Raw genomic sequence first — 13,605 nt, 5'->3', positions numbered from 1 at the left:
ATGAGAAAGCTCTTAAACTGGGTCATCCTTGATCCATTGCTCCTAAAGCCTCAAACAGAGAGCAAATCTCTTTATAGCTGTGTTTCCTGGCTCTCCTCCAGGTTCCTCTTCTGGCGCTTGTGCTTTTCTTCTGCCCTTCCTATCTCCCAGCTACAATGGAAACAGGGAAGGAAAAGGAAATATTAACACAGTAGGACAAAAAGAATGCCTGGAGCTTCACTACAACAGAGATGTGGGGCAGTGGGGAACCATTTCAAAGGATTTCAGTTTATTTGCTCTTCTTTAACAACTGAAGTTTCTTTACTCTTCTGTGAAGTAAGTGATTGTATATATAATGATAGATATATTTTGAACTTCATTTGTGAAAAGTTTAAATGGGGAAAGGAGTCAATGTCCACACTGTGAAAATTTAGCAAAATGCCAACATGTCATTAACACTATGAGATAGTCCAACAGTCTACAGTTGATGGTTACTTACTTACACCTTGTACTTGGTTCATGAACAGTTCTTTGTGTTTCACCCAGGAAATGCATGAAAATGATTTTATCTCCTATGAAGTACCTTTACAACAAATTATCAAAACTCAACAAGAAATGTTTGTTAAAAAATAAAATAATAATAAAAAAGAACAGGTTTAATTCTTACCCCAGTCTTCCATTTTATGATCTATTCTTGCTCCTCAATTCTTCTGTTCCATTACCAAAGTCAATCTGCACCTTCCTTTTGCAAAAGAACCCAAACCTCTAATTCTAGGGCACAGAAACTTAAAATGGGAGTGCAGACCTTGGAAAACAGAACAGATGTTATTTCTAACCATTCTTAGTCTTAGATTGCTAATTTATATTACTCTGCTTTCCAACTATGCTAACAACCCAGGCACAACGTGGATTTGATTCCACTTGGGAACAGAATGCACTTGATGCAAAACAACCAGTTAAAGCTTCTAGCAGTCAGATTGGTAACAGAAAACACAAGCCTCAAAACCAGAAAGTCATTTTTAAACAGTGCACCCAGTTAACTTCTTCCTTCTCCTTTTTCCTTTTACACAAAAATAAAAAATGTTCTACTGTGGCTTCTCAATAGGAGGAGCTGAATTGCTACACAAAACAGTACGTGTGCTCTAGTAGATATATATTTTTAGCACATCTACACAGGAAAGAATAAAACTGACAGAGCAGCCATTTGAAAGTTAACAACAGATTTATTTATTTCTCCTTTACACACATAAAAATTTTAAAATACATGCTTAATAGCGTAAGATTATCTTTACATGTGAAATCAGAGTCCCTTCAGAATTCTGCAACCCGGTTTAAGACAACACTGATGTCTGGCTTTGAGCATCCAAAAAAGGAGACAAATGAACTTCACTAACTCCATGACCAAACTGATTAAATTAAAAGGCTATAGTAGGCAAAGTTAGAGAAGAGATCTACCTGTATGATCTGTTATTCACCTGCTGTTCTATTGACTAGTTGACTCAAATGTTGGTCTTGCTGTATTAGGTACTTAACCAACAGAAGACACTCTACCAAAACAAGCTCAGGCAATGGATGGGAGGGAAAGATTGTAGAGTTGGAAGGGATTTACAAGGATTGTTAAGTCTAACTCCAAACAGGGACACTCAAAATTCAAATCCTATGTCCAGTGCTGTCCAAACACTATTTGAATGCTGGCAGCTTGGGGCTATGACCTGGAGAGCCTATTCCACACCCAATAACCCTCTAGTGAAGAAATTGTCCATACCACCCAGCCTGACACTTCCTTCTCACAGTTCCATGCCATTCTCTCAGGTCCTGCCACTGTCTCTAGAGAGATCAACACCTGCCACTTCACTCCCCTCGTGAGGAAGCTGTAGGCCATCACAAGCTCTCCCCTCAGTCTCCTGAGGCTCAACAAACAAGAAGACTTTAGGCTCTCCTCATACATCTTACTGTAGGTCCTTCACCATCTTTGTGGTCCTAAAAGTGCCCTACAAAGGGGACTGTTATATCCAAAGGTGCAACAGTGCAAAGAAATGCCTGACAGAGAATCACAGAGCCATTTGATATTTGGCAAGCTCGTAGATCCCTGCCAAATACTGGCGGTGCCCTGTCACTATGTGAAACCCCCTTCAAATGGAAGCCAAAACTAAATGGTGGCCACTGTGTATGTGTCCTGTCTTAATCCTTCTTCCCACATTTCTGGCAGTTATGAAGAGGACAAACTTTCTTTAAAACATAAGTGCTTTTAAAGCTCACTGCATACTACGTAAGCTGGAACAGAACATTTTGGCTTCAAAAATGTATGAAGCCACAATCATTTAAAACTATAGCAACAAAATAATTTAAAATCAATAATTTGGTCATATTCTGAAACAACATGCCATTGCATGTCCTTATGGCAAAAAAAAACCCCACAAAAACCAAAAACACAGCCTACTGCTAATACTCATCTATATAATCAGTGTCACAGACCTTTAAATCACATTCTTTTCCAGTATCTCAGATCAATGGGTATGCTATTATTCACTATTCCTTGTTGATTTTTAAGCACTGTTCATCTTGACATTATCTATCAGAATCTCTTAATGACATTTCCAAATATTAGCAGCAGGAAACTAGATTATGTCATATCTGCCATTGTTGGAAATTGAACTCGAATATCTCCAGCAACAGAGAAATGCTGTGCACACACCAGTTGACTTGCTTGCTCTTCCTCCTCTTCAAATCTGAGCAAAGAGTTACAAAGAAGTCTGTTTTAGGCTTGCAGTGTTTGCTAAACAGTGCTGAACTGTTAGCAAGAAAGTTAGCAAGAAATTAAATGTCTTTCTCCTGGGACTTCTGAGAGCGCTAGTCTATCAAAAGCATCAGGCAGTTGGTGAGGATGGTCCAACTATGTTCCATACATCAGCTGCTGCTCTGCATGGTTCATGAGGCAGGGTATGCATAGCTCACTCATTCTTAACTATTACAGCAGAGAAAACCACAACTACTACGTAATTTGGCACACAAGAGACATTCAACAGTAAATATTTTAATTAAAGTGGGGAAAAAAAAAATTTTTTTGTTTGAGTGACCAAATAATTGGAATGCTGTTACATTTATACCATCTATCATCTCAAAGCATTTCTGACTTAGTACCAATAATAACGTGTAACCACTGCTCCAATAGCTACTGGGTGGAACTCCAGGAAGAGTTTTTCATTAACAGCATACAGGATGCCTGCATAAAGGTCATTTAGAAAATAAAGGATGCAAAGGAGACTGAACAGAAAGTTTGGGAAGGATGACTGAAATATTAAATAAAGGAAAAAAAAAAAGCTCATGTACACACGTACACACAGACACACACACAAAACAAAAAACAAAAACAAAAAAACCCCAAGAAATTACCAGGCCCTCTATATTATTAGAAACAAAACAAAACCCTACGAAACATAGCATTTTTTTTTTTCCCCAAGACTTTGGTTTAGTGCTTTCCTTTAGTGCAATGACTTTAATTATACAGTTCTTAATTGTGCCAAAGTTTGACGTGAAATCACACAGTCAGAAGAAAAACCACAACCTGTGGTAGTAGTCACCAACTCCACCTCCCTGAATACACAGACCTAATTTCAGTTTTCCCTTCAGGTGCAACCACAAAGTGACTGTCCACTTGGTAAGAACTGATAAAATCAAAGCATAGCCAAAGGGACTCTGCCATACTCAGACAACGTTCTGTTGTATCCATGTCTTACAAAGTCCCAAAGCTGTTGCTATTTAAACAAAAGAACAGTGATCCTTTGCGCATGACAATAATAAATAAATGCAACGCTTTTATAGCCTGACCCGCAGCACTATGAATAAACGATCTAGACAGACATCCAACTTCTCGCGTTCCTCTGATGACAATGATTCCTGACATTACTCTTCACGGTTTAACAGCCAACTCCTCAAGTGACGTCATGGGGAATTTTGTCCAAAGAAGAAACACAGCTGCTGAAGGTTTCCCTGCACCATGTCTGCTATAACCAGTGCTCCTGCCTGCTTTGGAGTCACTCGGCTAACAAGTAAAATTTACTCCGGGTCTTCACATTTATTTATGGATGCATGGAGTGATATCACTGAAAAATATCAGTTACAGAGAAGGAAACACTGAAACATACCAAGAATCTCCTGTAGTGTACACACTAGTGAGGGAGCAGCAAGGGAGATCCACTTAAAACTGAAGCTCAACCAGTAGTATGAAAACACAGTTTTTTGTTTGCTTTACTTCCAAAATAATATGGAAAATTATGCTCAGGCTCTTCTTGTTTGCCCGCTGTCCCTCTCTCAACACATCAGCAGTAAATTAAGAATGCTTTGTACCAAAAGAATCTCTGCTAACACATACTGGCAATGATTTCATTCATAAAATACTTTGTGTAGAAATGCTAATCTCCTGTTTTAAGTAAACTTCAGCACTGTTGATTTCAATGATTCAAAAGGATAAAACACATTCAGTTGGTTACTTGTAATAGTCCTAGATAATCAAAAGCCCTCATTTCCCCTTCCTCTCTCAAAAAACAAAACAAAACAGAAAACAATGATGCAAGTATTAAAAGAAAAAAAACGACAGTCCCTATTTAGGAAATAGGCAATTCAAACAAAAGTTGCCAGTGATGTCATTTCATTTATATACTGCCTGAGTCACAGGTTCCTGAGGAAGTGGTAACACCTACAGAAATACTGTATGAAAGTCAGGCTTCCAAACGTGAAATGAAAACAGAGACATTAATAGACAAAGCAAAACCCTCAAGCAAAATCACAACTGCCTTGCAGATTTCCATTCACTCTTGCACAAATTTGAAAGAAATTTGTCACTGGAAATTAATTTGCTTATCCATTGACACCCTTCTGCTACCTGTGAGGGGAAGACTGGGCTGAGGAGGAGATATTCACAGGGGTTGGGAAGATGGGGGAAGAAGACAGTGATTTCCTGGCTGTCAACCAGAAAACTCAGAGAAGGCAGGCAAGACTTGGAACCTTCACTGCCCAGCAGCTCTTCCAGGTCCATGCTGACATGACGTGGAAACAATTTTAGCAGCATTTCTGTACACAGTTTTAGCCCACACTGGTTTGATTTAGAAAGTAAAATTATTTCAGAAATGAGGAGCCAGCTTTCATTTCAAATGCACCAAGCTCCTTCAGCACTGTCTCATCTTGCCAGAGATGCCAAACTGAAGCTTTTTAAGAGAGTACAAACATTGCACCAAAAGTGAGGAAAACATTAGTGGTTTCCTCAGTGAGAAAGAATAACGCCTCCTGTTTGTTTTTTATGTAGTGGATAAGATCATTTCACTGATAAATAAAAAAAAATGAATTATTCTGGTGAGATCAAACAAAAATCAAGCGTCTGGTGCTCAAAAGCAAATAAACCTGAATTACTGAATGCTCCTGAAGGCTGCTGAAGCAGCAATCCACTGCCAAACAATAGCAGAAAGTAACTGTATGGGAAAGGAGGGAAGTTAAAAAGAATGACTGAAAAAAAATCATACTTTTTATTTGCAGCAGTAAAACATTATATGCATGTGACCTTCAGTTAGAGAGGCAAAGTCCTTTCTCCTTCATATCAACATCCTATATAAATATCTATTCAAAAAGCAAGTTGGAACAGGCATTTAGACTTCAACAGCAAACGGTAACACAGTGAATACTCCCTGCCAGCTAGGAAACAACACATCTCTTCTGGAACTCCTGACAGCCCCTTTTTATTGCCAAGTTGAAGGAAGTGCCTACAAGAAGGTACAACTGCAGGTGAGGCCTGGCCTGACTAAACTGACTAAAACACACTTAGTACTTGAAGTTCAGACAAACAGCTGTCGAGAGCTCTGACAATCTTGTCAAAGAACGTCCAAAATAATTCCATGAGATGTGAAAAAATGCTACAGTGAAGCTGCAATTGGCAGACTGTGTTGCCGATTACCAGGGGGCAACCATCAGTACTTGAAATTATAGATGGTTGGAGTGCTCATCTTTACGCTTATCCGGGAATGAGGTTTACCTGAATTGGGAAACGAGATGAAAAATTTGTTGCTAGAGAATTTAGCAACAAATAGGTTAGAGAATACCTTACGCTACTCAGCAACACTGCTACTTCAATGTATTACTATTAATTCTTCTGGGAGTAGCTTAAATTTCCCTTCTGCTGAGCCAATTTCCTTGGCTAGGTTAATATAGTTCTCAAGTGACTCATTCAGAAGAATTCACTACAACCTGGACAAAATAACAGTCACCGGCTGGTGGAATACAGACTGCCGTATTTCAGCTACTGCGCTTAAGAGTAAAGTGCCTACAAATTAGCCCAAGCCACAGCCCATTTTGGTTAACACTGCCCGACTTCAAACAACTCTCAGCAACATTTTGATGAAACAATGGGTCATAGCAACAGATTCTTTCTTTTGGTCTGGGATAACTGAGAGAAAAAAAACATGGCTATTCTTTGCTAAGCATATATTCTCTATTTTTCTACATTTTACAGATGAGAACTTACTAAAAAAAAAATCAGAGAAAAACCAGGAACTGTTAAACTCTCTGAGTCAACCTAGTATTGATGCTATTCCAAAGGAAAGGTCCTGCTGTCCCTCCATTCCTCAATAACTACTCACCATGAAAAGTCACTGCTATCAGTAGTACAGGACCAAAGGGTATCAATAACAGTAAAATGAGACTGAAAACATTCTTTGTCACTAGATTGCTGTTTTGTTTGTTTGTTTAATTTCAAATCCTGCTAAGTGCTGCACAAATAAGTAAACAAACTTTAAATTTTGGTAGCTGAAGTGATAACAGAGAGCTAATATCTACGCTAGTTTCAAACCCATAGCATTACCTATGTGGTGCCACACTATTTTTAAACACTATTAGAGCTCTGGAGAAAATCCAGGGAACTTTAAGGGAAAGAGATTTGGAATTTAAATGGTAGGCAGGTTTTTCATAGGTTATGAATTTATACACTGTCAGACTGTAACAGCATGAAGTTTTTCTAGGTGGTATTTCTGCCTTATACAGCTGTTAATCCAGGCCCTCTAAAAGAGAAAAGGTGCACAAAACCCTCCAACAAGAAGTTTTGTTTTGGTAGGCTATGCATGATGAGCACAATATTTGCACTGAAAGCAATTTAAAACAAGGAACAAAACGTAAAACAATTAAAGAAGCCAGGTCAATGGATTTGGAAAAAAAATGGTAACAGGCTCAGGACATCTTCCAGATGATGTTTCTTAGGAAGTCTGTTAAGTTTGCCATGTTGCAAATTTTTCTTTAATGGCTTCTCTTTGGAGTATAAATGCTTATTTGTTTCTAAGCGAAGAATTGCAAATATTGTGTTATTATTTAAAAACAAACAAGCAAGGAAGTAAACTAGCAAAACAACAACAACAAAAACCCCAAACAAACAAACAAACAAAAAAACAACCTAAAAGATTAGGTGTAAAAATTTGGAAAAGTAATAAGAAAAAATCCTACCATCCAGCTGCATGTTCTTGTCAGCTTTTGTGTACTTTTAATGCCAACGTTGAACCAACGGAGAAGAGAATGGCTATTAACTGTGTGTTAGAGAACTGGCTGGACTTGCAGTGCAGAATAGAGATACCTTCAACTGGAAGAACAACAAAAAAAGTTTGATTATGTGCTAGCTTGCAACATAAGTAGTATTGAAAGAATGTAAGCTGTCCTTCCTCTTCCCATAGAAAGAGAACCAGGACTCTCCTTGAACTTTTAAGATGTGGTTATGCTCTGAAAAGAAACCATATATGAAAATCCTTTGGATTCAGTAATGGCTCTGAACTGGTACTGTAAGAAACAGGCAAACTTGACTGGCATCAGAAGCTTAGTGATCTTTTCACATATAATTGACATTAATGGGAATCCTGAAAACCAAAGTCTACCTTCAGTCACTTCTCAGCTATCTGATTTTTTTTTTTTTTAAATCTGTCTTGAAAAAGAGGAAGAAAACTTAAAGAAAAGTTGGGAACTGGGTGAACACTTCAGTCAAACGACCCAGAGCAATGCAACGATGAACTAGGTATTAGCTGTTCCAATCAGAATAGTTAGCATACACTCAATAAGAGGAAGAAACAGAAGTGCTATCATGTGACACTAAATCACAGAATGCTAAACAATAGCATAATAAAAAGTTCAAAAACAAAAACTCCACCAGTAAGAGTTTTCTTTGACTATGAGAAATTAAAAGGAGAAAAATCACAAATGACAGGTGAGAAACTGAAAGAAATCACTCATACATTGAAAAAAATTCAACTTTGCTATGACTTTTACTGTATGTATTTAAGGTAAGTAGCCAAACAAGAGAACATTATACAGGCAGTAGAACAATAGTACTGCTGGTAAAAAAATTTCCGTCCATCTCACTGGAGTTCCCTGAGGACGCAATACCAAACCCATACAGAGCACAAGGAAGGAACATTTTTTCCAGACTGAAGCTCAATGGCTATAAGGGCTGCAGCAATTACTAGAATTCCATTTGATGTACAAGACTACACTTCATGCTGTTGATCTCTACTGAAGCAGAATCCTCCTTTATTTCTTGGGAGTAATCAGCTCTTGAGTAATAAAAATCCTATGGTTCCATTCCTTGGTGAATTTCTATACCAAATGATCTAGGTCATCATGAATCTTTCTGCATGGGTCTAAGTGTCATTTACACACTTGTGCTCTTTCTCCCTTTTAGAACCCAATGCTGAAGGCTTCAGAATCAAACCTATCCCATGTTCCATGGAGCAGATTCTCACATTGGCCAAACCACATACTGGGTAAAATCTTACTATCAATTTACATCTAATACAAAGGGCATGCCTTAAGTGAAATTTATTCCAGATTGATAGGCTATAACATTGATAAAGAGGATTTAACACCAGACTGAAAGCAAGTGAAGAAAGGTCGAAGTTTAACTTCCATTAAACACCAATATCTGCAGTTGAAAGGGTAGTGCCAAAAGCCTTCCATTAAGTACCTACAGGCCAGTAAATAAATGTGCTTATCTCATAATGGTATTTGAATTTGAACAGTAATGGAAATGTTAAGAGCACTTCATTTCTATGTATTCTTCTGATTTCTTACTCAATTAATGCCCAGAAATTGCAGAATAAGGACCATTTTGTTCCACAAGGAGGAAGAAAACAACATTAAAGTTAGACAACGGAAGTTATTCTGACATACTGAAGAGCTTCAGAACATCAGGGACATCTGGGAAGCATATGTACAGCAAGCAGCTCAGCCTCAGAACTGTATGCTACTGAAAGTAGAGAGGTAAGGAAACACCATATTAACCCTGAATTCCAACCTTTAGATCTTGCATACAGCTGCAATTAAATAGATACACTGCATCTTTAAACTGAAAGTTACTTTAACAGGTAATTAAAATTAAGATATTTAAAGTAACTATTACTGTTCATCAGATTTTTAGAAAGATGTCCAGTTTTACATTTTCAGATAATCAAAGACTGCAGAAGAGTTTTACACTCAGCAGTTCCAAAAGACAAAAATGCAGGTCTTTCCCTTTAAACTACCCAGTACCAATACACAATGCCAAAAGAACTACAGAATGCAAATCATACAGCTCATAGGTAATTCTGTATGTTAATAAACTACTTAAAAATGTTTATCGCGTGTTATTGATGTTATTGATCATTACCTGACCACCAAAAGATCAGTTTCCTATAAAAAAATATATTTAATTCAGATATATATACTACAATGAAGTTAGCGAAACAGGCCATTAAAGCTTAACAACTAATGCTAACCTCAACATGTTTCAGTGAGTCTTATTTTATGATGGGAGTATAGGACCTGCAGATATCCTTTCTTTTAAGGTGAATTTGATCTGACAGAACATACTCTGATGTGGCCTAAGAGAGAAACTGTGAAATTATCTGCACCGGATATTCAGAGCTTATGTTAAAGGAAGTAAACCAAGCTAAATTAATTGGATTGACCAGTTGGTCAACTCATTTTCATAATGTATAACAGAAATAAAGACTGCCACAAAAAGCGATTCTGCCTTCTTTTCTGAGCAAGTTAGTCCATAGTCTCCACAATATAAAGCCTTAAAATGAATTTCAATTACACTTCCAAATCCTATTGCAAGATAAAAAACAATAGATTTGCTTTCAGTTCTGTAATAAGGTAACTTTGATATTTTACAAATCCATTTTTACAAATCCTTGAGAACCCATCAAAGATTCTCACAGTCTCAGCCATAACATCTGAAGCCATTCCTGATGCTGCAGAAATTGAAATACTTAAACTCCAGTCAAAATAAAAATCAGAATCAGTGTTTAACACCTGTAAAGTAGTATACAACAGCAACCAGGAATGGCAGAGTTAGAAAATCAACTTCTTATTTTAGTAATACATTTAACTACAAGTTTTTAATGAATCAATGATTCATCCTCTAAGCAATTTTTACTATATAGCAGAACACTGAACTTCAGCAGAGCATTAAGTATGATACAGATCCATTTTGGTCTTTCCTGTGTAAATATAAGTCAAACCACATTTCTTCCACAGAATGAAATTATAAGAGAGAATAATTTCTCTTTTGGCACAGGTAAGAACAATCATACTACAATAAAGGGAATCAACTGTACTACAAATATTTACTTTGAAATAGAAAGCAATGTGATATACACTGCAAGTGTAGGTTTTTAACCTACTCCTGCTCTCCCATAAAGATGAAGTTTATTTCTCAACAGGAGAATATTCTCAATCTTAATAATGAACTCTAATTAAAGGTGAACAAGTGTTGGAAAGATGAAGAAAAAACCATTTAGACAAGCTACTTAGACATGTCTGCTGAGAAGCAAAATAAAAAAATGGAACAAATGAGATACCAAAGTTTACTTAAGCAGCAAATTTTATATATGTCTTATTTAGAAAATGGGGAAAAAAAAAAAAAAGAAATAAGATTTCAACATAACCACGTTATTTTGGTTATTTACATAATAAAAATGAAAATATGGAGAGTTATATCCAGAAAAGACTGCTTTCACAGTGAAGATATTCATGTCAGTATGTGGTTTACAATTGTTCATATTCATTGTAGTCATGGGTAAGCAATCATTAACTTGTCGAATAACAGATAAAAGGCAGCAATGCAGTTCAAAGTAGGTCATCTTCCACCTTATTCAGCTGATTTTCAGACTGTTTCATCATCACTCATGTCCCAGATCTGCAACAAAAAAGGAAGTGTAATTTTAGTTTGTGGAGTTCAAATACACTTTTAATATGCCTTTATAAAATTAGTATTATTATTTAAAAGAGAGAGTAAATAAGAGAGTGACTAGAACCAATGGCTTTTTATGATTTTTTGGAGGTTTACTTCATGGCAAATACTCTCCTTCCACTCAGTAAAGGCTTGTAGTAGCCAGGAAGAACATGCATACAAAGCTTTGCGCTAGATCTGGCTCTGAACTACTTGGTTCTAATCACTTGAACAGAAAAGTTCTCCTTTGCCAGCAAAATCTGCCACCAATAGGAAGATATTCCTTCAATATCTTTCAAATCCTTCTAAAAAAATTCAGAGTTCAACACAGCAATATTGAATAGTTAATAGAAAAATGGCTATAATTTTAATAAAAGTCCTTATGACAAAACGTAATGATTCTGGAATTTGAAATTGTTCTGAAAAAAGCTCTTAAAATCCAACCCCAGAAAGCAATTGCTCAAATATTTTTCTGCAGTGTTACAAACCATAAAATGAAAACTCTGAATGGCAGGATTTTTTCAATTCCTAGAAGCGTTGCAAAATGGTGGTGTAAATCCTTATGGAAAATACTGAAGGAACAGTTTGTTTACGAAAGGAAAATAGAGTTTTCATCCTGCCCTAGATGAGCAGCTTGGAGCTTGCCAAGGCAAACATAAATGTCCAGCTTACCAGTCAGGGTCAAGGATGTGGAAAAGAAATATGAAAAACAAAATCTTTAAATAGTGTTTATGGTATGATTCAAACTGGCAATAAGTAAGAAATTCAAAGTTCAGACTGATAGTCCATCTTTGTTGAGCCTAATTTTTGAAAACAAATCCCATAGATTTTAACCCCCAAAATCACTCCCAAAGAAAGGCAATAAATACTTCGATAAATGCCATGAGGTGAATCAAAGGCAAAAGGGAAAAAAAGCGGACCGAGATCCCTAAAAGTCTTCTTTATCTACTAAGCAGATGCACTGGGAGCAGTGCCAGCTTCTCTGCTCTGTGCTTTCCCATCATCAGTTCTGATCTGAGCAGTGTGGGTGAGAAGGCAAGTACTTGCTGGTTTGTTTGTTTTTCACGAAGAAAGGCTGGTAAGGGTGCCAGTGACATGAGTAATTCTGTGATATGAAAATACCTCCATCCAGAAACTGTCTTGCTGTTCCAGAGTTTCTGTAAAGCTCAGAAAGCCTTTTGGCTCTACACACGTCATGTGCAATGCTTGCATTACTGTAACAATCCATCTGGCACAAAGAGCAGCTCAAACTACACAGTCATCTCTCTTTGTCGAAACCAAGGGGAAGAAGTGCAGGTTTGTTGTTGTTGTTTGTCCTTAATATTAAGGGCCCTTGTGAGGGCCTCAAGCAACTTGAAGATGTACAGTTCAAGCACAGCTCCTCAGCTCCAGCACACAGCCAACACTGCCTCCTAGGTAACCCAGGCTGCTGGCTGTGGAAGCAGCCTTACTTGTGAAATGTATTCTGCTATCTGAGTAAAATAAGCTAGTCATGGACATTGAAAAACTAAGACCCTTGAAATACAGCATTAGTAATAATAGCAGGAAAGTAAGAAGAAAAGAATAACAATTAAATAATTTTCTATCTAAAATACATATATCTCCTAAGAGTCCTTCAACACAAAAACATTTACTTCTTATGCACCTCTGCATAAGATGTTTAGAGTACATGCTTCATGGCTATGCAAATTTTGGCTATTACTTCAAAGCAGTGAAATTTCTGCACAACAGAAATCATGAAATACAGAAAGCCATGGAAGATAAAGTCTAAAATGAATGTAGAGCCAAGAATCTGGTCCCCAATTCAAGCCATGAATTTGGATTTTGCTTTCACTTCTCTTCTATCCTGCAGCACACCTGGGTTAGTCAATCTCAATGCAGCTACACGCGATGACAGGATTAGTCATAAAATAGGAAGATAATAAACCAGCTGTCAGTGTCAACCTCCCTCCAACCCCTTAAATAAATAAATAAAAAGCCTGGACAGACTACCTCAAAGCACCTGTTTTTTTTCAAGCACATGCTTTCATATCTGAACTTCTTTGCAGAGGTTCTTAAATGTCAGATGCAAACTATGCCTATTCAGGATAAAATAATTCCTGAAGCTCTTTTCTTAAAATGACAAGTATAACTGTCTTATATCATAGGAAGAATGGGGAAAAAACCCTGTGTGTTAATTCAACTGTTCACAAGTTCCCAATGGTTTTACACAGTTCCAGATGGCATTTTCAGTAATCCTTAGGAACAGAGAAAGAGTTTTGCATTTCCTTCCTGCAGCACTAACAGCTGGTACCTGAAATTTAACCTCCATGGCCATGGTTCCAAACTTAGCATTCACATATGGAAACAAGACTTGGCATCCTAGAATTAACATAAGTAACTCAAATAGGTAA

The 13,605-nt window shown here is 37.1% G+C and overlaps 1 protein-coding gene across 1 annotated transcript in view; it reads right to left on the bottom strand.

The window, feature by feature from the left end:
• Positions 1 to 1,001: 1,001 nt before the first annotated feature.
• ATG7 (autophagy related 7) overlaps positions 1,002 to 13,605 on the bottom strand; it is a 96,445-nt gene continuing 83,841 nt past the window's right edge. Inside the window, exon 19 of the mRNA XM_048957857.1 lies at positions 1,002 to 11,179. Within this exon, the coding sequence (XP_048813814.1) occupies positions 11,147 to 11,179 (33 nt within the window). The 3' untranslated portion in view covers positions 1,002 to 11,146. The remainder of the gene's footprint in view (positions 11,180 to 13,605) is intronic.

Source organism: Lagopus muta, chromosome 11 (genome assembly GCF_023343835.1).
Source record: "Lagopus muta isolate bLagMut1 chromosome 11, bLagMut1 primary, whole genome shotgun sequence".
Classification (NCBI taxonomy): Eukaryota; Metazoa; Chordata; class Aves; order Galliformes; family Phasianidae; genus Lagopus; species Lagopus muta.
This window is presented reverse-complemented; position numbering and strand designations above follow the sequence as displayed.